This window comes from Siphateles boraxobius, unplaced genomic scaffold (assembly GCF_051911475.1).
Source record: "Siphateles boraxobius isolate OS27281-9 unplaced genomic scaffold, OSU_SipBor_1 19, whole genome shotgun sequence".
Lineage (NCBI taxonomy): Eukaryota > Metazoa > Chordata > Actinopteri > Cypriniformes > Leuciscidae > Siphateles > Siphateles boraxobius.
The window spans coordinates 19,457,867-19,485,177 of NW_027508799.1; the positions used below are offsets into that span (position 1 = coordinate 19,457,867).

At 37.0% G+C, this 27,311-nt stretch overlaps 1 protein-coding gene across 1 annotated transcript; it reads left to right on the forward strand.

Moving 5' to 3' along the window:
- The first annotated feature begins 601 nt into the window (after positions 1-601).
- On the forward strand, positions 602-27,308 carry kdm7aa (lysine (K)-specific demethylase 7Aa). Its single transcript, XM_077234114.1, has 18 exons — positions 602-727; positions 11,396-11,481; positions 11,560-11,677; positions 11,838-11,998; positions 14,821-14,962; positions 15,205-15,391; positions 15,852-16,014; positions 18,315-18,402; positions 18,553-18,659; positions 18,899-18,990; positions 19,087-19,173; positions 19,873-20,109; positions 20,324-20,448; positions 21,447-21,625; positions 21,717-21,796; positions 23,195-23,304; positions 23,414-23,745; positions 24,864-27,308. The coding sequence occupies exons 1-18, from the start codon at positions 630-632 to the stop codon at positions 24,950-24,952; spliced, it is 2,481 nt and encodes an 826-aa protein (XP_077090229.1). The 5' UTR covers positions 602-629; the 3' UTR covers positions 24,953-27,308.
- The last annotated feature ends 3 nt before the right edge of the window (positions 27,309-27,311 follow it).

Genomic DNA, 27,311 nt, shown 5'->3' on the forward strand with positions numbered 1-27,311 from the left:
AAAGCACGTGCGGCACGCCGATTCTGAGTTATTATACAGGAGATGTTTGTCTATTTTCTGTGCAATTGTTTCAATTACCCTGGCGTCTTTACCTGTATAGTCTCCCTTTGCGTATTTTAATTGGCATTTTATCACTATTCAATTATAAACAAAGCGTGCATTATTACTTTTGATATTGAAATGGTATGGATTCGCCTTTATGGAGTACAAATTGGCAAAGTTTGAGATTCTGTAATAGTTATCAAATCTGGTTTACAATTTAAATCACACATCTTGCTTTACTTTTTGTGTCTCGCCTCAGGCAGTGCCCTGTGTGTCATTCGACATGATTATCATATTAGTAGGTCAGTGAACTGTATGGGGTTTTCGGCTCATAAAATCGAGACCCTAATAATACTTTTAACAGCAGTGCCGTGTATGAATTGAATTTTATTGTGAGAACCCTCCAAGTGTTCGTGTTTGAGACCATGTACGCAGTGGAAGGTACAGATGTCGGCACGCACTTGTAGTCGGATTTTCCTTCGGCAGTTTCCGCTTGTGTTAACCACGCCCCTATTTCCCTTCGGTAGATTCCGCAGACGTTAACCCCGCCCCTACAGTGCTCAGCGTTGTTTAGGGACATTAGGAAGATGGCGGCTGCCCCGCTATACTGTGTCTGCCGGCGGCCCTATGATTTTAACCGGTTTATGATCGAATGCGACATTTGTAAGGACTGGTTTCACGGCAGGTATGTAAATTATGGTCTATTTAACATATGTGTGAAGGTTGGTAGGTACAGGCTGCCATGCCACGGGTGTATTTTTGGTCTAAATCAAGAGTGTCATGTGAAAGTGCTGGTGACGCGCGTTGGGGGTATTTAAATATGACGGTGCGCGATCACGATCGACTCGCTTGTGTTTTGAGCGTTATTGATCGATTTCTGTCAGATTTCCTCATCATAAATGTGTAAGAGGAACTTTTAATACAACCTCCCTCCCACAATCTTTCCCCCAGGATAATATTATCCTGCTTTCCTTTAGAATTGAGCTGCCAAAAGCCACATGGCTCATCTGTATGTGTGTTATGAAACTAGACATTTAAATCGTCTGTCTGGTTGAGCTTGACAGGCTTAGCTGAACTTGCAGAAAACTGTTTTTTTATCTCACTTTATAGTTCAGATTTAACGCCAAACAATCCATTTTGTGACTTATATGGCTATTAGTCAAAAGTTTTCAACTGTGATTTCAGATGGGTGCAGATGGGTTTCTATTTACCATAGTAACCGTAGTTTCTGGCAAAGTACATTATTTACTACAGTTACTAAACCACACACACACACACACACACACACACACACACACACACACACACACACACACACACACACACACACACACACACACACTATATGTATATATATATATGTATGTGTGTGTATGTCTTAATATAAGATTAATAGACATCAATGGGATGTCTTGACAAGTATGCATACAAGATTGTGTGTAGGCTATTTATGATACTCATGTCATCTTTATCCTGTTCCCTTGTGTCACATTGTTTTATGTGGTAGGACAAGTTGTGCAATATGAAAACTTCTAGTGCTTGGCAGAATAGATTCTAGATATTTTGATATGTAAATACACAAAACAAAAAAAAACTATCTTGGCTGGCACACCAATTTATTTTTTTGCCATATTGTCAAAAGTAGGTGCCTTTAAGCTTCAAGACAGAATCTTCTCTGTAAATGAGCCAGGTCTCAGCTTTCCTTCCTGTCTTGTGAAGTAACTGCCGGTATACAGTGAGCGGTTGTGCGGGTTTTGAGAGTCAAGTATTGCGTAACTTTGTGGAGCTGCCAGATTCCCCAAAGTGCGAGACAAAGACTGGCGCCTTTTCAGGCCAAAAGAAGAAGTGAGAGAAATGACTGAATCTGCAGTGTCAGTGACGCACAAAATCGCTACAACATACTCAGTATCACTTAACTCTGAGCATCTAAATTGACGGGACGCAATTTTCCATAATCAGATATGTGAAACGTTCTGTAGAATTTGCACACCAAAAAGTGTATCAGAATGAGGATGTCTGCCTTAATGCATGTGAGGTGAACATGTGTCTGAACCTGTGAATCAATCACTATAAAAGAGAAGAGACCCTGAGGGCGTGTAATGTTGTAAATGGTTTTCTTTAGAAGGAGAGTCATAGCAGGTTGTGATTTGTATAACGAGACCAGAGATTGTTTTTAGGCTTACAGGTGAGTTTAGGTGGCTATAGATCTGGAGCTGCAAGTTCAACACGTAGTTCAAATCTCAGGTCAAGACCATCTTTTGTCATTTTCAGACTGAAAGTAAACAAATTGTGTGGACCTGAGTGCCGTCAAAGAAGCCAGAACACAATCTATTTTCCATTTAGCTGTTAAGCCTCCTAAAGCTTAGTGTCAATTGGAAACTAAAGGAATGGAGATTCTACTTTTTCAAGACCACTAGTCTGGTCTTGAAACGGTCTTAAAAATAAATATATCGTAAAGTTGGCATGAAATGAAAATTCACCCAGTCTATGTCATTGATTGTATTGTGAACAATTCATCCATGCATGTTGCATTTTTTTTGTTTTGACCTGGTAATTTTTAATCAAAATGTCATAACTCTGATCTTTCAGTGAAACGACAGAATTCTTACTGGTGACTCTTGCCGAACCAAGTCCCACTCTATATTGTATTATTTTTTGATAATTAATTTCACTCATATGTACTTCACAGTAAAGAGAAGACTTGGTGCTACTTCTGTTTCATTGTGAAATTTGTTTTGCATTTATTGACAACTTGTTTCATTTCATGACAACTTGGGTCATTCAAAAACATTTAGCAAGAACTGGGCTAAAAGTTTCCTAAGCAAGAAAGGCTTAGGGTCACATGGGTTCAGCAGATTTGTCTACGTACACCCCATCTAGCCATACCGTCCCAAATGTAAACTTGTTTGGCTCTGGATTACTATTTGGGAATGCTTCTGCATTATGCAATGGATGGATTGAAACTGGCCTAAACTTCGGCCTTTCTTTGGATCTTGAATGTGTGTACTCGTGACATGAACATGAAGACGCATGGCTTACGAGGAAAAAGTGTAAGTAAAGGCAATGTTAAAATACTTTTTTCCTCTTTTGGTCACTTGGTTCGTCAGAATGTTTGCCGTTCAACTCATTATGTCTCATTAAATCCTAAATGGGCTTGTGAGTCTCAACAGAAGCCTGCTGTGAGTCGCTTCCAGACCTGAGACGGCATAAAGATTTGTTTTCACTAATCAGGGCCTGGTTTGGTGACCCCTACTACTCTGTCTGCTCTGTAGTGCGTTAATCCAATGCAACTTTCCTGTTTATTTGTTAGGAAAGTATACAGACGATAAATGATGAAAAATCTTAAATTGTCACTATTTAGTTTGCTTTTTAGTTGGCTTTATTTGACTTTCACCATTAATGCATTCCAAGGTAGAAATGCAGATCCAGTGTTCTGAAGTCTATTGTTCTGCTTAAGCCCAACGTTGTTTTTTACGTTGCATGAGACATAATTTCATCAACATTGTTGTGTACTCTAGCCCCGTGGTCCGGTTTTTATAACTGCATGTATTTTGAACATTCGCCTCCTGCATACAGATTGAACTTTGTACTTTCTAGTTGGTCCACAAGGCAGCAACTCTAGCCCCGGCCATTGTTTAACAGTCCAAAAAGAAAAAGAAGAGACATAGCAACAACAAACTATTGAAGATCGTAACAACAAGGGACGCCTGCAGTGATGAGCGCTTGTGTGAGGTGTATAAAAGATCCACACAACTCTAGTTTAAAAACTGACATTTTTATCGATCAACTTTGGGTGAGAAGTAGTGCAGACACTGGACAAAAATAAAACTTTGTAGTATGCATTTGTTGTGTGCCTGTGTTTGAGCTTGCTATTGGATGCAGTAATTTGAAAGGCTATGCGTTTGGCTGTACGTGTACAAAAGCTGAGGGGTCGTGTCAAAGGTCAAATATACTTGAACTTTGTAATGTTTTTACAAAAATTTAGCATAGGAACAGTCTAAGCTGCCATTGCTAGTTCAAAAAGCGTGGCGAAGTAATATGCAACTTTATTGTCGTCAAAGCTTTAACTAATTAAATGAAGGGCCAGATTTACTAAACAGGGCAATTTAGCGTGAGAGCGAAATTCCAAAAAAGAGCCGACGGGAGTGGAAAGTTCTGTGCGTGATCTACTGACGACGCGCGAATTAAAGAGCACAGACGCAGCCAGATCATTTACATAATGACCAACGAAATCTACCAAGAGCAGCGTGAATTAGCATCTGGTTTAAGACATGCTTTTTCGGGCGGTAAATAATGGCGCAAATACCAGTAAATTGACTAGCGAAAACCTTAGTAAATCACCTTACATGATTCATTACTCTCCTCCCGTAAATTTTGCACCCGAAATATGCGCTATAAGGTCAGCTGCAAAAATAACCCTGCCCATGCCTTTTCAGAGCTTATTTTTCATTGCGTGTCTTTAGTAAATCCTAGAAGTAAATTGTAAAAAGTTGATTTGCGCTGTCGCAAGCTGTTAGTAAATCTGCTAAACCTAAATATTTATTTGTAGTAACTGTTTTAAAAGCATTGAGGCTCTTTTTTTAGTGATGTGCCTAACGTGTAGGGCTGGGTATCGTAACAAAATTTTCGATACCGATACCTTGACTTCGATACCGGTTCCTGAACGATACTTTTTTCGATACCAATTTTATCAATATAACATTACCTAAAAAAAAAACTTTTATTTTTTCAGTTTGTTGACTTTTTTACACTCATATTTTGAGTCTGTAAAAAAGCACCAATGCTAAAGTTTTCTTTGTTTCCTAATCATTTAACAACATGTATTCTTTACTTCAATGAGCTCATTGTTTCTGCCTTAACTTAATGCATTGTTTAACAATGAAACTGAATGAAAATTAATTGAAATGCATTACACGCAGTCACCCCTGATAACAGATCACTCTAAATTGTAATTTAGACACATGCATTTTCTGTAAAGCTCCTTTGAAACGATATGTATTGTAAAAATGCTATACAAATAAATGTGAATTGTGTTAAATATAGGCTACTGGGGGGCGAGATATATCCCTCGCTCTCAGCACACATGAAGCTTGCTCAAAGCACTGGCAAAAGTAGCCTAATGATTATGGATGTGTCGGGAAACGATAGCAAGGAGATATTTTAATTGTTTATTAATGAACAAGTGTTTACTAAACGTGTTGGCTGCAAAGATGATTATTGCGAATTTGCGATGCTGACTAGTCATCCCTGCAGTAGTGAACGCGCGCGCGCCTATATGGATTAGGTAATCAAACTATTTATTTCTAATTGTTTCGTTTAAAAGTAAACATATTTTGAACATATATAGAACTATTTCTCATGTCTGTGAGGCAAGTATCCTATACGCTGAGTTTTGGTTTATATGTGACGCGCTCCAGTTCTTGTAGTCGAAGGCTGATAAACTTTCTACTCTCGAGTGTATTCTGTGCGCTTTTAAGTGCCTTATCAGATTTACCGTGTTACCGGTCTTGGCAGCAATTATCTTGTGGAAAATATTGCATCGTGTGCTTATGGCATCGAGACGGGTACATACTTTTGATCTTTTCAACATATTTTCTATCTATCTGGGTTGGACGCTTACACACACACACACACACACACACACACACACACACACACACACACACACACACACACACACACACACACACACACACACACTATAAACAGCCTCACGTGACACACACACACACACACACACACACACACACACACACACACACACACACACACACACACTATATACAGCCTCACGTGACACACACACACACACTATATACAGCCTCACGTAAACTAGTGTTTTTCCGCCACAGCCAATCATGCTGCATGTTTATTGTTTCACTGACGTTGACGAGATTAACCACTTAGGTACCGAAACTTGGTACCGAAAAACAAGACATGTTTCGATACTCGGTAGTATCGAGGCAATTCGGTCGGTACCATAAAAAGTACCGAACTCAGTACCCAGCCCTACTAACGTGTTTTGCCTAATATAGCATGGCATCCCGACCCCGTTCCTCATTGCTTGCTGAATAAGTGACGTATAGTAAATGTATACAGTGGGTTACACAAAATAAAGGGCTCTTACAAGCTGGCCACTGCAAACATGCTCAGTAGGTTCATTCCTACACTTTTTGCTTTCACACCCTTTGGTTCCCTGGTGGGTAGTTAATCAGTTACTCATGTGACAGGAAGGCTGACTCGACTCCAGGCATGTGGCACACTGACCTGGTTCACATGCTGTAAGACAGGGAGATGAATGGAGAACTTCATATATAAAAAGGCATTATGGGAGAGATGGTTAAACTCCATTTAATTAATTTAATGAATGCATGCATTAAATTTAATTCACAATGAAAATGAGAGTTTGTCCTATAAAAATAAGTTTCCATTTCCAACTTAATTTTCTTTGATTGACTCAAGCGAACTTGTAAATTTGGTCGTCGGAGAGCTTTCACCTGGTTATTTGGACATTGTTGTGCCATTCACGTGGGCTCATTTCATAAATGCGATTATTCCAATGATTTTAAGGCATTATGGGATTGTGTATGGATTATATGTGTGTAGTGCATTGTGGGAGCCTGTTTGGTCGTATGGTAAACGTACTGCTTTATATTTCACTTAAAGGGTAAGATCGTTTCCGATTAAATCGAACGGTCAAGATTAAAATTTGGACACATGCTGCTGTCCCAACAGGTGTTTTACCATTCGTTGTAAAACTGTGGACCTATTTTTCCAACGCCTCACAACTGGACATTCTTCAAAAAACTACGATAAACCTGTTGGAAAGCATCTTTTGCAGTGATTTTTGTGTGAGCATATCAGTGAACACCCCAGACCACTCTGTGAGTTTCACGTCTTTGTAAACTAAAGTTTAATGCGTTTATATGAATGATTGTTCCAATGCACCTATGAAACCATTGTATAGGTGGGGGGGTGCTAACACAAAAACCTAAAATTCTCGGGACAGCAGCATGTGTCCAAATTTTAAACTTAACCGTTCGATTTCATCAGAAACGATCTTAAAACAGGGCTTTACTTGTAAAACGCCGAACTTACCCTTTAAGCAGAGTGAATTGTGTGTCTAAACTGCTGAGAACTTCAGTACATTCATCAACTTGGGGATGGGATCTGTGGTCTCTATTCTTTCCCTCATTGTCTGTTTCACGGAGGAGGGAAGCGGAGGAGGCGAGTGGGTGCAGAGTCATTCATCCATAAACACTTCCTCCCCCATCTGCTCGTGTGTCATTGCATGTCTGGCTCCTCTGATACCCAGGTGATTCAGCATGAGTTTGGACACTGGGATTGTATCACAGGGGTAAAAGACAAACATTCGATTCTATTGTATTTTGTCTACATGAATTAAACAAATCCAATGCTACAAGTGAATCTAGACATCCATTATAATGCACTGTATAAAATATGGACATTTATTTTCTGATTTTCTAAATATAAATTTAACAGTATTATACAATTATTAATGTTTAAAAGATGAAATTTAAATGAGCATTAGTTGATGGTAGAGCTGCATGATAAATCGTTAAAAGATCATGATCTCGACCCACACAGTCTTTTCCCTGAATGACAACGATTCTGCTGTCTATTTGAAAATAAACCTTTGACAAATCTGTGAGAGAGCAGTTATCATATAGGTATGAAAATGCTTCATAAACATTTTCACACACAGTATCATTATTTCTGTGTTTTAATAATTCAAATGATTGCAGAAGTAGGCTACTGGGATAAAAGTTTATATTTAGAATATAAACTGATGTCTAAGGTAGTGTTGTAAACTTTTCTTCTTAAGTGTAGGAGACTTAGAAGCGAAGACCAGGAGACGTTGGGATTGTATCTTTTAAGCAGGATTGTTTATTCGCTGTAGTCTGCTTCATCCAAAATCTTACCCAAGTCTAACTAAGGGAACTTTACATTGCAGTTTATATACATTTCAAGGGGGTGGGATTCATTTCATAGAGGAGGGGACTCTTGATTCAGCTGGTTACAGAGTAACTCAGAGTCTTGAGATGCTAATCCAATCAGCCTGATTAGATCAACAAAAGGCCCAGCTGACCTTTGAGATGTGACAAGAGGTTAATGTCCGAAACCCTGATTGCCTCAAAATGGACAAAACAGTGTGCAACTTTCTCAGTTAAAATACTATAGTATTGGAAGCTCAATTAAACATTTAAATAAAATTTGTAATCCTACAGTAGCGATCGAAATTGAGTAAATCACCTTTTGAAAGTAACTTGACTCTTCAAATAAAGATTGTATCAAACACTGTTACACCAGTAACTGGCAATTAATGACTGTTGTCAAGAATTCAAGAGTTTTTGTTATTTTTGTTCATTTTTAAGTTTTTGCTAAAAAACACTGATTCATCCAGTAATGAAACAAATTAATTCTTAATGAGTGAGTCATTGAATCGTTCATTCAAACCAATTATAAATTCAAATTAATATTAACATTTTGTCAGAACCTCTAGTGAAATACATTGTCTTGTCTATTCAGAATTATGCCGCCCTGATAGTTATTCTAAAGGTAAAAATAGATTAAATGATCATTAACAATTGACTTTGATAATAAGAAAAATTTGTACATGGTATTCTAAATATTAGAAAGTGCATACAATGGATGAATGTCAATATCAATCTCAAAAGCATTTCAGTTTTTGAGCAAAAAACTGGAATTTACTTATGTTAGGTCGCAGTAGAATATTTTCCGCATGGGACCACTGATACCTCTCTACCAGTGTTGATGGTATTTGCCAGCATGGGTGGCGTGGGCATGTCCGCTAACAGTATACCGCTGCAAAGGTATTCAAATTTCTTTTTACCCACAAGCGAAAAACAAAAAAGAGCTATTTTACCTCTTTTGTGATGACAACAGCTTTAGCTACCTGGTTCTACTTGGTCTTTCTTACAAGTTTCCTGCAATAATGAGGTGATCAAAGCTAAGACAGAAACACTCTTGTGCATGTGTTCAAAGGCTGTCTTTTCTTTGCGGAGAATCCCCTTTCTGCCGAAGACCCCTGCTGATTTTAACAGCCCCATACAGCACAGTATCCACGCTTGATGTTAACTCTATTCTGATGCTGTTATTTTTTGATGGCCGATGCTGATATCTTAGAGAGCAGGGTGGCCGATATATAATAATTTGAAAATAAATTTTAAAAATGAATCTTTAAAATAGCCACACTTTAGGTGGCAAATTCTTGATCGCAATCACACAAAAAAAATTGTTTAAAAATATGAATATATGAATAAAAAGGAAATAAACTGGAACAGGTTACTCCGTAATCTAGTAAGTTTGTGCTCACTGGTAATCAAATTTTTTTAAATAAAGAAGGTAACACTAATTTTACACCACCGCATGAATATGACATAATGGGCAACTGAATGCGCAGCATATTTTAAAATCAAGGATTTAAAGTTTGTCGATCGTGCGTCTCGAGTGAAGCTGAACTGACCGTCACGCACAGAGTAACATGTTCATGCAGGCTACAAATGCACACTTCAGAGTATCTGACAGGTTTGATATTAAATATTTATTACAAAATAAATGTTTAAATGATATGCGTATTTGCTGAATGCTGATGGTAAATGAGAAAGTAGAATAGTGTTTGGCTTCCTCTAACTAATAATATAAACGCAAACGGTATACTTTTTCGCATACAGAAAAATTCCAAATATCGGTCGACCACTGGACAGGACCAGAATATATGTGACGAAATGCCTCATACACTTGTGGGTAGTTTCCCACTGTGAAGTCTGCACATGTGGGCGCAGCAAAAAGCATACAAGGGAGCATAGTTGCCGCCCATGTGCACTCTTCTGGATCGTAAATCAATAAATGGGACGGCCTATCGTTTTGTAGACTTAACAGACATATGTGAGCGAAGGCCCCAAGACTGCAAGTGTAGAATCTGCATTTCTCAATATTTTGGCTGTATAAAAGAAATTCCTTTTGCGCATAATGCTTTTGTGCTGTAGCTGGGCCAATTTGAAAGATAACAGGGTTGTTGTAGTGAGCTGAAGAGGCTTATTTTATGATTTTTAACAGATTTAATTGGTGATTTGTCAAGCAACCGTTTATTGGACATCACTGCCATTTCCCACATTAAGTTTAGACGGTTGTAGTGTTCTTGCGTGACTATTAAGTAGCTATATATAAGCTACAGGAATAGTAGAGTTTGTATCAGACAAGGTGTCAGTAAACACGTCCATGTGAGTGTTAGCACTTTCCTGCGTTCTCTTTTGTGGCCCCAGTTGTCTATGCATCAGTAAATCTCTTGCCGCTGGACTGTCAAAACTCTGCTAGCTGATTTCACATGGTTGGCAGTATGACTCTGGAATGAATCTTAGGAACGTGTGTTTGTGTGGGTGGCTGAGCATTATGGTTGTGGTTGTGGTTTGGCTTTTTTGGTAACGTGACTTGGGGTGCGGTTTGAGTGACATGGGTGGTGGAGGAAATCCCACAATTGTGACACAACGATCTGTTGATTGTAGTACTGCCTGCCCACACAATGTTTGACGCATCTAATGTAAAACATTTTTGACATTTGTAACTTTTCCTGAAAAGTTCAGATGATGACACCATTGTATCATGCAACATTTAGAGTTTAGAAAAAGGCACATTGGACATGTAGGACTCGGGTGGCATTGGTGACCCATTTTATAGTAATGTGGTTTTTGGTTTCATTTGTAATTGCAATACATTTTGATTATACCATGTTGTATACCATCAGTTTTTGGACTAAGTTTTTGGTTGATGGATAGGCCTATATTAGACTATTTTAATTTGACCCTTTTGATATTATCATCATAAGCAAATTAGCCTTTCGAGAGACTTAAATATAATAGACACCTGGGGAGGTACTTTTGAGTTTATTTTAGTCTCAAGTGTTTTATTTTATTTTATTTTAATATCAGCCATTTTTCAGTTTTCTTTCTTAAAATGAAAATAATTATCAGTATTGGCTAGAATTTAAATGTCAGTGCAAGCACAACTTGTATTTGCTTCATTAAAAACATTTTTGTTTATGCTGTTTCATTTTAAATTGTAACTTTAATTTAACTAAATATTATTTTTGTGTCATTGTGTTAGTCTAGTGTGTGAATGGGTCATTGAGTTCTCCTCCAAAGAGAAGAAACTTGTAATATTCAAAATAGAGCAATGCTAATGTTCATAAACACAAGTTTAAGTGTTTAAGATATAGACTTGTTTTTGTGATTTGTTTGTGGCTACTGCAACATTCAGATGTGTGGTTGTGGCAGAATTCTATGGGTACTTTATCTTGCTTTCCTTTTTTCAGTTGTGTTCAGGTAGTGGAGCACCATGCTGCTGATATCGATGTTTATCACTGTCCCAACTGTGAGCCCATCCACGGACCCTCCCTGAGTAAGTGTGTGCATGTAAACATGTTTCTTTTGTTGTGTCCAAGGATCATTCTTATGAATATTTTTTTCTTTTTCTCAGTGAAAAAGCATAACAACTGCCACAGGCATGACTACACAGAGCCAAATGATGGCACACACCCCATCCAGGCAGGAACTGCTGTGTTTGTACAGGAACTCCAGGCCAGGAGCTTTTACAGGTACAAGCACCTCTGGATAAAAACTAGATTTTGAACTTTCCTACTTTGACGTCTGTGTTTTAAGGACATAATCAATCATTGATGCATGTGTTGCGGCTTTGAAATTTGCACCTACCTGATAAAACTTGCAATTGATTTGTGTGTCTTGGCTGTTCCAAAGTGGGGATGAGGTTCTGGTGCCAATGCATGGGAGTCAGGTGACCCAACGCTTCCTGGAGAGGGAGGGCTTCCATTACCCCATAGTGGTGCATGACCTGGATGGACTGGGCCTTAAACTGCCCTCTCCTTCTTTCTCTGTCAGCGATGTGGAGCATTACGTTGGTAAGACCTCAGTTTGTTTGTATTGCGTTTATGGTCTATCAGATAACAGGTCAGGATAGTGTCTGGCAAGTGGGGCACTAGAGCAAAGATGCATTTAGATCACATTTGGGCTCATAACCAGACACACACATTTGTACATATAATTGACCCCATTCAGAAGTTTGGGGTCAGTAAGAATTTTTTTTTTTAAAGTTAGGGTAGGTGATTTCGGAGTGGCTAGCAATAGCAAGCTAACTTGCAAAGCATAAGATCCCACCCTCCCTTTAGAGCGCTTTGCAAAGACAGGCCTCCAACAAAAGACATGAACGTACAGGTCTCGTAGCTCAGGGTAGAACGTCACGGGTTGCCATCATTTAATTACAGTATGGCATGAACTCAGCATAAGCTCCTTGTTTTGGTTGAGAGGAACTGTAAAAGGCGGTTGCTGCTTGTTTGTGGCGCTCAGTGACTGTCTACAACTCTGCATAGCCTCATGGAACAAGCTGAAGACGTGTGATGTCTGCGCGAGCAGGGTGCGCGGAGGTATGGAAATACATAGGTTGACCGGCAGGAAGGACAACGTATAATCAGATGAAATTTTAATCCGAAAATTTAATCAACGTATAATCAGATGAGATTTTTGGTTTCTGAGGTTTCCACAGAAGATATATGTACATATAATACATATATGTACGTATAATATCATTAATATTTAGAACACTTTTGTTATTGATATCAGGATGTGAAGAAAGTTTCAACCAGTATAACAAAAAAATATATAAAATAATGTTCCTACCCTTCCTTTAATACTTATTTCAGGAACGATGCATTACATTGATGAAACTTGACGACATTTATAACGTTAAGGGAAGAAAAAAAATATATCAAATAATTGCTGTTCTTTAATTTGAACTTTTAAAAAATTTTATCTTACAGACCCCAAAGTAGAAAAATAATAAAGGCACGTGAAGGCAAGTTTCTGAGCGCGGGCACATTAGTGCCTGAGGTTGAAAAATCACTTTTACTCAAACGTCTGTTGGGTTTTAATATCATTTTATTGACGCTAACAAGTCGTTTTTTGAACAACTTTGAACACATTGGAGCGTTAGGTTACCAAGTGCCATTGTGATTGTGGTTATCTGTCTGTGCTAGTAGTGAATGGGTTTAGACCGGACTCCTGTGGACAACAGTGGAGGTTATCTCCTTTCTGTTCTACATTAGACCTTAAACATTTCATCTCCAGTTACAAAGCTGTTGTACAGCACAGCCAGTCTGAGCTCAGGTTCTCAATAGGGATGTTTTATCTCAATGCTTATGTTACATGGCTCCCTCTTTCGCACGCCGCTGATCTTTAAGCTGGAACTGTTTTAATAGTAACAGGTGTCGAGGAGAAGATGTGTGTGTGTCTCTCTCTCTGTGTGTGTGGTGTGGGGAGGGGAGGGGAGGGGAAGGGGAGGGGTACTCACCAGATCACGTTACATAGCCAGTTGGACACAGACAAAAGGCCACTAACCTTCCCTGTCTGTCGTTTCTTCCATTTTCTCCCTCCACCTGCTTTTCTTTTCTTAGAAAAGATACACACACATTGAGAAACACATTCTTCCATGTATGGGCAAATTTAAAAAGGAATATTGTTTGTTGTTGTCACTGTCAGACTTTTAAAATTGTTGCTCTGATGAATAATGTTGCATACAATGTGTTAAAGGAAGTTAAAGGGGTAGTTCACCCAAAACAAAATGTACATCGATTACACTCATGTCATTCCAAACCTGTATGACTTTCTTTTGTAGAAAATAAAAGATGATGTTTGGCAGAATGTACAAGCTGCTCTTTTCAATATAATGAAAATGAATAATGACTGGTACTGTCAAGCATAATTTTCAGTATGTTTCTCAAGAAAAGTTTTCCTGCAGCTTCAGAAGAATTTTAAGTTGTATGGTGTTTTTGTCATTTTTGAGGCTTAACTCTAGTTTCCATTAGTAATGTTTTTGTTAACTAACACTGAAACTAAAATTATCTTTTTTATTATGCTATTATCTCGATGTGCAATACATATCCCTTTTCAAATAAACGTATAAATAAAAATAAATAAACTATGAAATATTAAATGGAAATTATAAATGTTGTCTTGAACTAAAATAAGTTTAAATTGAAGTTCTAAAACTGAAATAAAAATAAAGCTGTATAGAATTATTAAAGGGGGAAAACAAATAGCACATAAAATTATTAAAACTTAAACTAAAATTTAACCAAAAATATCGAAATAAAAGCGAATTCAAAATATGAATAAATACTATAATAGTATATGAATAATACTAAAATAACACTGGCCCATTTACTTCCATTGTGTGGAAAAAGCATGAATATTCTTCAAATATGTGAGTTTGGAGTTTGCATGTTAGTTTGCATATTGAGGTTGAGAAACAAATTAAATGTGATAAATAAATGAATAATTTTGGGGTGAACTTGAAATGTTTAAATGTATACAGATATTTTAAAATGAATATTGCTGGAAATGAATGGGTGATGACCATAAAAATATCAGCTTTGGTTCAAAAAGCAGTTTTGTAGTCATTCCTGTTCCCAACTTTGGCTCGAGCCTTCCACATTTTGTTTGTGGGACTGTTCCTCCAGCTGTTCCCTGTCATCAGACGCTGGCCAGCTGTGTGTGTGTTGAGGGATTGCGGTCCCTTCACCAGCGGCTGTCCAGCGCCGTTTCCGGTCCTCAGCTGTCTTTAGTGATTTGCTGCCCTGCAGCTGTGTCTTTCAAAAGCCTTATTACAGAAACATAGCAAAGAATTGATGCATAAAAAAATCTGAAAGTATCCGCTTTCTTTTTCCAGGTGCAAATAAAGTAATCGATGTGATTGATGTCGCAAGACAGGCAGACAGCAAGCTGAAGCTGGGAGAGTTTGTGAAGTATTACTACCAACCTGAACGGCCCAAAGTGTTGAATGTTATCAGCCTGGAGTTCTCTGATACAAAGTACGTCTGTGTGAGAAACTGTCAGTTTTTCGTTCTATGCAACATAATTTCACTGCAAATGGTTTTATTCTACTGGTTTAGATAACATACAGTGTTACTTTAACACTTAGGTCACGTTGTCGTTGCATTAGATGACAAAATAGCATTCCAAATATCCGTTGTTTTTAAAGAAAGATTGTTTTTGGGGCATGATATACTATTGTGTAGCTACTTAATGATTTTTGTTTCCTGCTCAATTTTAGGATGTCTGATTTGGTGGAGGTTCCTGAGATAGCGCAGAATATGTCGTGGGTGGAGAACTACTGGCCTGACGACTCGTTCTTCCCCAAACCATTTGTGCAAAAGTATTGTCTCATGGGAATGAAAAACAGTTACACAGACTTCCACATCGACTTTGGAGGAACTTCAGTGTGGTATCATGTTCTTTGGGTATGAGACCTGTTTGATGCTTGACGGCTCTTTTAACTTATGCTAGTTAGGCTAGGATTCGTTCTTTTGTGATATTGAAATTGGTGGTGAGATTTATGAAATTTCAATGGTTTTAAAAAATGTTGATATAACTTAATTTAAAGCAAAAATAACTTTATCGTAATATATTAGTCACCATTTGAAGTGGATCAAAAACCTTCATCAAAGTTATACTTGAATTTTGAACAATACCCGTTCTTGTCTTAGGACAACTTTGAGCTTTTTTGATCCACTTCAACTGTATATATCGTTTAACGTCAAATAACATTACTCATATCGTCATATAAAATTTTGGTCTTATCGCCCACCCCTATTCATGAATAATTAATGGCGCTCAAGTCATGTGATTTTACAGTTCTACAAGAGCTGATAAACAGTTCCAATGAAATGCTGGTAATATTCTGTGTGTTTGTGTGCGCAGGGAGAGAAGATTTTCTACTTGATCAAGCCGACTAAGGCTAACCTTGCACTATATGAGTCCTGGAGCTCATCACCCAATCAGAGCGAAGTATTCTTTGGGGAAAAAGTCGACAAGTGTTACAAATGTGTGGTGAAGCAGGGAACCACCATCTTCCTCCCCACCGGTGAGAACGCAGAATTAGACAAACTTCTGAATCCCTTTTTGTGTCCATTTAAAAGATTATGCCCACCCACCTGTTTACATTATTATAATCAGAATAAGCTTTATTCGCCAATGTGCGCAAACACAAGAGATTTGTTGTGGTTTCCAGGAGCTCTGAGTGCACACATGCATACATCCATACACGCATATATAACACAAGAGGATAGAAAGAACATTTTAAAAAGTAAGATTAAGAAAATAGATATAAAAAAAAATACATTAAAAAAAGTAATATACATCTTGATCAGACAACTTGTGTACAGATGTGTGCATTATGTACTGTATATACAACTGTATTAATAAAAATATGTATTTTACATAGTAAGGATCTATTTATTGCCTAACTCGCAGGTGGCATAAACACCATACTGATTTATAAATTATAAAAACAGGTTGTAATTGACGTGCTAACTGTTTAAGGTGGAGATAGTCTGAGGAAAGAAACGTTTTTATGTCTAGATGTTCTAGTGCACAGAGATCTGTAAGTGCAAACAGGCTGTGGCCGGGGTGAGAGGGTTCTGTGATGATGTCATGATGCCCGTAGTCCTGAAGGTTGGGCAGGTGCACACCAATTATCCTCTTTTGTCCATTATATCAGTTCCTCCTGCAGTTTCTGTTGATGATGCAACAGAACAAATGGGTCAATAATGATTTTTTCTAATTGATCTATTATTTATATATCAAAATTGCAATGAACATTTATTAAGAATAATTATAAATTAAATTAATATTGTACTAATTTATACAGTATAATATATTAATTTAACTTTTTTCATGTTAAAAATGTCAGGTTGGTACAATGGTAATGATATCAAAATGAAAAAACAAGCATTATTAAAATAATGAAAGTCTTAAGTTGTTTGCCATAAACTTTTATTATCATCATCATAAGTCATGTGATGCAAACCAACATGCAGCAACAAGAAATTGTTTTATAGAGAAGACCTCAGACACTCGTGAGTGTCAAGCTCAATGTGTCTCTTAAAATATCAGATAATTTGTAACATGGAAAGTGTAGTTCAGGTTGTAAATTGTCATGTGGTGACTCCCCAAAAAGTAATAATTATAAATTAATTATTCACGATATTTGTGGTAGCAAATTTTTTTACATGTTTGAAAATAATAATTAAAATGTGTACACTCACGTGTTCAAGGCGTAAAGGGAAAAGAAAAAGTTTTTTACTTGACATTATTATTAGTGTCATTAATTTGAAACTTTTCTAAAAAAAAAAAAAAAAGTATATGTTTGAAACCCATAATAACCAATAGGAATACAAAGTGTACATTGCTAAGAGCCTAACTACCTCGATTTTAAAGGATTTTTCCTTTATTGTTGACAGTTGTCATTTACTTAAATAACTTTTTTAACCTTGATTGACCCCACAACAAGAGACAAAAAATAGGACGTGCGCTATCGTATAAAAACGCATACACGGTACGGCAAGGCACAAGTAATATCAGGCGGTTTCCCAGGACTCCTGCCAGGAAAATGTGGATCAGCGTCCAACACTGATGACCCTTGTTCCAGTGGGATTGTTGGGCAACGGTCTTCGCTGAGCAACGTGGTAAACAGAATGAAAACACTCCGAGGGGCTGTGATGCAATTCACGTGCATCTCACCGAATGGAAAGAATGAAAAGTGTCTGAATGTTATTTTAATCACCCATGAGAAGCCGCTTTAATTCAGCATACATTTCGAGTCCTATAAATGGTCTTTAACCAGTGCGGAGGTAGTTGGCATAACTCTTCTAGGGGGAAGTATTCATTATCACAGCATGTGTGTTTGAGGAGTGTGAAAGCCAGCATGTGGGTTTCCCTCCTCGAGCAGAACGTCACGTATGACGAAGCAGAAATCCCCCTCTTGTTCAGCAGCTTGTGTCCACACGACAGCCAATACACATCCAGCCAGACGGAGAGTAGATAAAACTGACATTTCTGTCTGTGGCAGAGAGGTGCGGGTGTGAGATTACGCTATATTTAGCTTTTGCTGATGTGTATTTGTTTGTGTGTATTACACTGGTTACTGATGTGAATTGTGTGTACACTGTTTTGCTGCTGTCTTTACAAAAAAAGACTACTAAAATGTTTAGGTGGTTTAAGCTAATTTTGAAAGAAAATAATATGCATATGACATATAAACAGTGACATCATTAAAAAATGAACGAATAAAAAAAAATATCGTATGGCTTGTGAAAGGGAATTAGGTCAGCATAGAGCAATCTTTGTTGAGGCCTGAATATTGATCTCTGTTGCCCTCTACAGGTTGGATCCATGCAGTGCTCACTTCTCAGGACTCCATGGCATTTGGTGGGAATTTCTTGCATAACTTAAACATAGACATGCAGCTCAGGTAAAACCCTGCATTTATTCCTCAATATTTATCCTTTTGATTAAGATTTTCTATACGGTCTATGCTTTTCCTGTCACTAGAGTTAATTTCAAAAAGTTTCTGAACGGATATTCCTACTGGAACTGATATACCTCTCCAACTTCATTTCAGGTGTTATGAGATGGAACGCAGACTGAAGACTCCCGATCTCTTTAAGTTCCCATACTTTGAGGCCATCTGCTGGTATGTGGCCAAAAACCTTCTGGAGACCCTTAAAGGTGAGTGGGACAGGACTCCTGCAGTGCTTTAGTCTAGGGTAAATGAAAATAAAAACAGATTTCGTATGTTTAAACCGTCATGTGACTATTAACCAACATCAGAGAACTGTGAATATGATGTTAAAATGCTGAAATATCAACGTAAAGTATTGTCAGTTATTCCTTTCATTAACATTCCACTTAATAGTCGCGGATGTAGCTTATTGGTGGAGTGAAGATTTCAACGTTTGTGTTTTCAGAGCTGCGGGAGGATAACTGTCAAGCTCAGGATTATCTAGTGGACGGGGTGAAAGCTTTAATCTCATCACTGAAAACATGGCTGAGGAGGGAGGCAAGACAACTTCCGCTTTTACTGTGTCATTATTTTTCTTTTGAAACTCCAGTGGCTGTTCTACATGGTTATTTTCTCTGTGCGTTTCCTCCACAGTTGACTCAACCTAACAGTGAGGTTCCAGATCATATCAGGCCAAGCCATCTCATCAAAGCTCTGACCAAGGAGATCCGCCACCTGGAGGTAAGACGAGCCTGAGGAGGGCCAGTGGTTTTGAATGGGGGATTTGCACAGTAGTTCACTGGTGTTGTGACCAGTAAGAGATATTTGGTCTTCACTTTGCAACTTTATGGGAACAATTCCTTTCTGCCTTGCCGATATTCTACTTAAAATAAATTCAATTCAATCAAAATAAACTAAATCAAATTATATGAAATAAAATAAAAAAATGTATATTAAATCTTACACATTGGAGTAAATAATTAAATTTATATTAAACTATATAGCTATATAACTATAAATTTTAATTCAATTAAACAATGTAAAAGCTTAACTTATTACACTTACACAGTCTGCACTTTAAATGAAATGAAATTAAAATAAATGAAATTAAGTTAAATATGAATTCTCACACAGCTTGGAGTAAATTAAAAATTGTTCAATTGAAGCGAATCTACAATACATTTGTATTAAACAATGTTTAATATGTTTCAAATGTTTACACAGCCTGGAATTTAAATTAAATTGAATATTAATTCTTACACATCTTGGAGTAAATTAAATTGACTTGCTTCAACTAAAGCAAGTTTACTATTAATATTCATTTAAATTTCATTACATTACAATTTTTAACTAAATTCTATGCTAATTAATATGAGTGTTTCTACATAACCTAAAACGGCTGCAAGTTGAACTGATAAGCTGTGTTATTTTCTTAAATAGGATGACTCTAATAAAGCTGGAAAATCTCAGGGAAGTGCTGAGTGCCCTTTAACACGCTCAACACTGGAGAAAGGATATCAGGCACGGCGTGCAGCTCGGAGGCTACGAGACCATCATCATCGACACCACCACCACCATCATCATCATCACAGCCGCAAACTGCCCTCTAACTTGGACATCCTGGAGCTTCACACGCTGGAGGTATTAAAGAGACTGGAGGTCGGACCGCTAGTGGAGGTGAGCGAGTCAGATTTTTTTCCCCATAATGCACTGCAGCATTCTGTTCTCTACAGCAACATTAGCCTTCATTATTCCTTATCATATGACTGTAATGCAATGCTATCAAATGGTTTTAGAGGGCATTTTCACCTTGATATTAGATAGGTTCACTGCTTTTGCAGCATGCAATTATTCTATTTCCAGTAAAAACATCTCTCGTTTCGTGTAACAGGACCCAACCTTCACCTCCAAAGTGAATGGCAAGTTTAAGAAAGTGTCTTCAGTGTCTGCAGTAGCTGTTGATGGGACTCATGACAATGCCCTGCGTCTGGTGCTATGTAATGGCAAAATTATGAGGTGAGTGCTCCGGTAGCTTCTCTTTTTGTGGCCATTAGATTGGCTATCTGTTCATTATTATGAGTGCCAGTCAATGCACAGTAAGATTAATGGTAAAACTTAAGTAATTAAAGGACATTATTATCTATTATAAGAAAAATAAAATATTATTCATTTTGTATTTATTAATGTTTATTTAAATATTTAGTTTGACGCAAAATACATATTTAAGAAATAATTGAATGGCTACATGCCTTTGTTTTCATTTAACTTGTAAATATTTACATTATTTAACTTATTTAATGTGATGTACCGAAATTAGTAGTGAGAATAGTGACATTGAGAGATTATTTGTACCTTTTTAATTTTTTACATGGAATGGTTTGATATTTTTGTATTGATAATAGTTTTATCTGCTTGAATTATCATCATTAGTAGTAGTAGTGGTGGTGGTTGTAGTATTAATATATAAAATATTATAAACTACTGATCAAAAGTTGGGGGTCAAAAGGTTTTTTAAGATATTAATACTTTTATTTAGCAAGGATGAACTAAATCGATCAAAAGTGAAGTAAAGACTGAATCCTGAATAAAAATGTAGTGTGGTTTCCACAAATATTAAGCAGCACAACTGTTTTGTTGATTATAATAAATGTTTCTTGAGCAGCAAATCAGCATATTAGAATGATTTCTTAAGGATCATGTGACTCTGATGATTGATGGTAAAGCTGAATTTTCAGCATCATTACTCCACAGGAATAAATTACATTTTATAATTGCTAACAGTTATTTGAAATTGTAATAATGCTTCACAACATTATTTATTATCAACTAAATACAGCTTTATTGAGCTGAGAGACTTTAAAAAAAAATTTTTTTAAACGGTTTTAAAACCCCCACCTTTTGAATGATAGTGTATGTCTACAACTTATAAATATAATATATATATATAGTTTATTTATTAATGAAATATATATATAATTAATAAAGTTTTCTGTTTTGGTCCTCCTTCCTCACAGGGAGAGGTTATCTATCAGTAATGTGACAGCCAAAGTCAATGGAGTGGAAATGTTGCAGTTCCATCAACACAGGATAAAATTGGAAAGAATGCCAATGTGCCCACAAGAAGAAGTGAAAAAAGAAAAGCGAGAGGATGAATTTGGAGTGCAACGCACCATCAAGAAACCACTCAATCATGGTGAGTTGCTTGGAGCTGTAGAGGTTGTCACAACTCATCTTTTTCTATCCACACTGACTATATTTGTTTGACCAACATCTTATTTTGTCAGGTCTAACTGTGCAGACAGAGTCGCCACGCGTAGCATCTTCAGGCTGTGACTCCGAGTCAGATGCGGAGGATTGTGCCGAGGTACTGTTGATGTCGATTCAACTCTCCACGAGCTGAACACATTTCTTGGTTAAATGGCTTAAAGGGGTCATGAATTGAGAAATCAAATTTTCCTTGGTCTATTGACATATGAGGTCATTGTACTATAAAAATATCTTGTAAGTTTCAGAACTCAACAACAGCTTTTATTAAAACCAAGCTCCCAAAACAACTCGTTTTGGATTTTGCCACATTATAACGTCATAGTGCGACGTAAGACCGTGTCTACAGAAGATCAATGTCTACTTCTACATCATTGCCTCTTTAGCCCTGCCCACAGATTCATAGGTATGATGTAGTAGTAAATTTGAGAGAGACAGTAACACAGGAAAAAATCATAGAGATTCCTCTGAGGATGTTTTTCAGTGCCAGAACACAGTCTTTCCATTGCCTTCCTTGTGATTATAAGATTAGGAAGTGTGAATGAACTTTATATTTAAGGAAGGTCCCGTGTCCACTTCGTTTGTTCGCTTCGTTTTACTGTGGATTCATTTTTAAACAAGACATCGTTATACGCCGTCTTCTCAGAGGAACTAAAAATAAAAGGCGTTGCAATGCCGAATACATTGTGCCTGACAGTAATGTTGCAACGTGTGAGTAACCGTGTTTTTACCATTTGTCACTATTACTTTGTCTGTTATAGGTCATTTGATATGTACTCACTTTACAAAAAATTATGAATGATGAATATAATTACAACAGTGCAACATAATTCGTAAGTTATCCTGTAAACTATAACTGCAGTAAGTCCAAGCACTTAAACTTTATTAGCCACAACCAAGACTTATAAAGCATATGTATACACATAAATGTTTCACAGTTGGCAAATGTTTCGACTATGTAATGAGATAAACACCTTTCTGTAGCTTTTTCGTTTCAACATTAATATAATGTGATAAAATACAATACTAACTCACAAATACATAAGGAATAAATATGAATAAAGATTATTAACTACCAAGCTGTTGCAGACTGGAGTACCCTTATTATTTGAGCTGTAGGTCTGTGTTCTAATTCGGGGCTGAATTTCACCGGTTGCCATTTTTCAACATCTGACGTTTTCAAAACGGTTCCACACAGGTAATGCCGGGGATGTTGAAAAAGATTTTATATTCCAAAACTGTTACCCAATCATAACAGTGGACGTTTACTTCCAAGTCGTGAATGCGGCATGCCTATCAAAACAGTGTTTCAAAGAGAGGGTCCAAAACTGGATAGAAATTAGCCTATTAGTATTACTCCTACATTAGGATGGGTTTTGATGTAAAAATATTGCTAGTATTATAAGTGGACCTCAAAGAACAATTTAAATGCAGTTAATGACCCCTTTAAAATATGTTCTGCCATCTCATTCCTGTGTGTCACCCTTTCTCTAAACAGAAACGCTCATCAGAGTCAGAGAGTTCTGAGGATGAGGATGGAGCAAGTAAGAGAGACTCAGGGAGTTTTGTGGAGCATCTGAGCGGCCACCATAAGCAAGAGTTAAAACGGTATGATTGCCCTTCAGTTCACACACCTGAGAAAACCGGCACAGTTTAAAAGCTAATTTAAGTAATTTTTCTCTTTTTGTGCTAAAATTGAGAACTACTTTGTCCACAGAGAACGTCCTACCTCACCGAGAACAGACAGTGCCATTCAGGGCATGCTGTCCATGGCGGGGCTGCTGTGTCGGCAGGCATCAGAAGGGGCCGATTGGTGGACCAGTCAGGGTAACAGTAACAGCAACAGCAACAGCAACAGCAGCAGCAGCAGCAGCAGCAGTGATATGTGGGACAGCAGTGAACCCTGTTCAGCGCCCCGCAGCCCAGAGGAAGAAGATGGGAGTCTCGGGGAGGAATATTCATATAGAGAGAGCTCACTTTCTCCTCCACTCCACCCCTCCAAAAGACATGCCCCCAACCCCACGCCCATCAGTAACCAGGCCACTAAAGGTGAGCACTTTCTTACACTAAAATAAATAATAGTAGTAATATTTGTATTATTTCTTAGAAAAAAGTCAAACTTTTGTTAGCCAAATCAGGTCATGTGGTGCAACCAACATGTAGAAAAAAAATGTATAGAGAGAAAGAACCCATGCTGACCCTCACGACTGTTTTTCCATAAGTAGTCAGTAATTTCACCTTTTTATGACAAGGCAAGGTAAAATGTCATGTGGTGTAACAGTTAACATTTACAACAGTTAATCTGTTGATATTTGTACATAAAATAAATGCGTGAATCAATTTTGAAAATAAGCTAATTTTTTTATTTTCAAAATAAAAAATGCGAATGAAAATGTAGAAAAATGAAATATGTTTAAAAAAATAGAATTTTGTTTGTTAAAAATATATTTGTCCTTAAATGTGTAAATGATAATGTGTGTTACAACTACTTTTTTTAACCTTGAAAATTATGTAAAACTTTTTTTTTTAATTGTTGAAACTTTTTTTCTTGAAAAATTTGTAAATGAGTTTGAAAATTGATTTTAAACTATTTTTTTACCTTGAAAAATATATAAAATAATTTATTTTAAAAATAAGTTTTTTAAAAATTATATTTGTTGAAACTATTTTTTTCCTGGAAAAAATATGTAAATGGGAATTTTGAAAATGTATTTGTTAAAACTATTTTTTTTTACCTTAAAATATGTATTTAAAAAATTTGAATTATTTGTTAAAACCATTTTTTTCTTGCATGTGTAAATTGAAAATTGTATTACCTTGTTTTTGCCTTAAACCAAAAAGAAAATGTAATAGTGAAAATATTTTTAAAAATTACATTATAGTGTACACACATTTATTCAGAGTTACATGGTGTGACATTTTTAGAGTGATTAAATTTGTCAACCTTTCTTGAACATGGTATAAAGTGTATCATTCAACATTTTTAAATGATTTTAATTTATTTTGTTTATTTTTGCTGTCATTGACCCTCTTATGTCGTTTACCCATAAAACCCATGTGGGAGATCACTCCAAAAAATAACATTTATGTTTGCAACAATTATACTTTAAAGAACATGCTAAACTTTTTGTATCGACTTATGTCATGTTTTTGTGGTTGTATTGCAGGAAAGCGTCCTAAGAAAGGAGAGGTGACAACTAAACAGAGGCTTGGGAAGATATTGAAAATGAGTCGCCATAAAAGCTTATTCCTGTAGCATGACGGAGGAAAGAATGAGACTATGTGTAATAAATCAACACAGCTGCTTTTCTTTATACGCTGGGATTATCATCACACACACACACACACACACACACACACACACACACACACACACACACACACACACACACACACACACACACACACACACACACACACACACACACACACGCACACACACACTCTCTTACACACTGTGCATGTTTAGGTGACACGGTATGTTTAATGGCTCACCTTTACCACAACACATTATCCATTAACACAGGGATACTGCTTTACCTTGGACAACATTTAAACATTAACAGCCAAAAGTTTCAAGAGGAAGCACAGAAACGCATGGATGCTAGAGAGCAGCGTGTGTTCCTACAGGCAAATGTGTATCACGGGCTGAGGCCTCTCCTCTCCCCCACCCTACCTCTTCTCACATCTGTAGCATGAGTGTCCAGGCGCTCGCAGACACTGGGACTGTTCCATTGATCCTCGGATTCCCCTAAAGTCATTATCAATCTGCCTATTTCTCTCTCCTTTTGATTGTCTCAGGCTGGAGTATGAGCTTTTGAAATGGTGCTGATCGTTTATAAACCCTTTCCCAACCCCCTCTGGCCCTTTAAGCAATAATTGTACAGCAGTGAGTGATGTATTAGTGATTTAGTGGGCCGCACTTTTAGGATGCGCCGGAAGTCCTCTCATGGTGGAACCATCAAATGAAATCAAAGAGTGGCAACGATACAAATATATGACTTTCCCTTGATTTGACAGTGTTAATCCTTTCGATTGGTTTTAAATAAGTGAATTAAATTAATGTTCTGTTTTTTTTTGTTGGTAATTTAGTTTGTAAAAACATTTAAAAAAGAGAAAAATATGCTGACAAATGCACATACAGCACAAGTCTGTGTTTGCAATCCTTGTTTTGCAAGTGCATCTGATTGTGTCAGCCTTTTTGGTTCGTTTTATTTATTTTTATAAATATCCCGGTAGTGAAACTCGGGGGCAAAATTGAGAAAATCGTACATGGATACTAGGTATTGTCACACATTTATTCGCCTCTGTCACAACCCAGTGGCCGCAGAGAGGTACTGCATCCTGGAGCGCTGCCCCTGAAATACTGTATGTGGTGTAGTTTGCGAGGACTAAATATGCTTGTCACGTGATTGACAATGATCTTTAGCTCATTCTGCATAATTTATGTTCTATTTTGTTTGTTTTAAAATGTTTTTCTGACTGGATAACTTATTTATTAATTTCAAAGATATAAGGATTTATATTGCATTCTGAGTTTCCCGTTTTTCCTTTGCATTGAATAGTTGTATAAAAATGAGTATAATTTCGAATGTTACCAATTTAAGAGGAATGCGCTTTTGTTTAGGTTCAGCTTTATGGGTTTTGTAGTTAACACATTTAATGCTACTTTTTAAAATAATAATTTGAATGACTTAACCTGTTAAATTTACCTCTGAAATGTTAGCGCAAGTTGACTTTGTATATTGTTGCTTTTTGTTGTCTTTGCGCCCTGTTGAAGCGGGACTAAAGATTTCAGCGGGAACAAAAAAAAATGGTGGTGCTTGTGTGAATTTCTTAGAGAGGCTATGAAACGTTTTCTCAGGGAACATCAAACAGGTGACATCTTTGAATTCATCACCAGCACCGTCATATAATCGCGTTTTGTACTCGTTCCCATAAACTTGCCAACAAATGTATATATTCCCATTTAGCTTGTGTTTGGTAAATGTAAAACTCAGATTCTGAACAACATTGTGTTCCACTGTAAAGTATATTAAATTAGTTTGTAGGACTAGCACCAACAGATTTTGATCAGCTATTGTTGACTGGTGTGTAAGAAGTCTGTTGGTTCAGAAAGCAAATGCACTATTTTGGATCTACATGACTTGAGTCGGATAGCTGCTAAAACTCAGGCTTTGTTACGGTTTTGAGTTTTGCTCATCCGCAAGTGTTTTATGATAACATTTTCTTCTGTTCCCACTCCTTCACATAGACAGACACCCTTTGAAAATGTCAGCATTCTGAGGGAAACAGTTCATATCCTTCATATTTGATCAATCGAGATGTTGTTCAAACAGGTTTCCATTGCTTTGACGCATTAATTTTACAGTATTTATTAAGCTCTAGCAATCATTTCCATACTCAACTGTGGTATAGACTTAATGTCACTGTGTTTTTAAATGCTGTGTTCTGTTCCTTCTCTTCAATAGTTCTCTTTGAAAAGTTTTGGATGTGATGGACTTTCTCCAATGCAATGTATATATAAGATGAGGGAAATGTTTCGTAGATCACACTGTTTTCCCCTTCCCTTTACCAAGTGTTAAGTGATTAAACACTGTTCTATTGAAAAACTC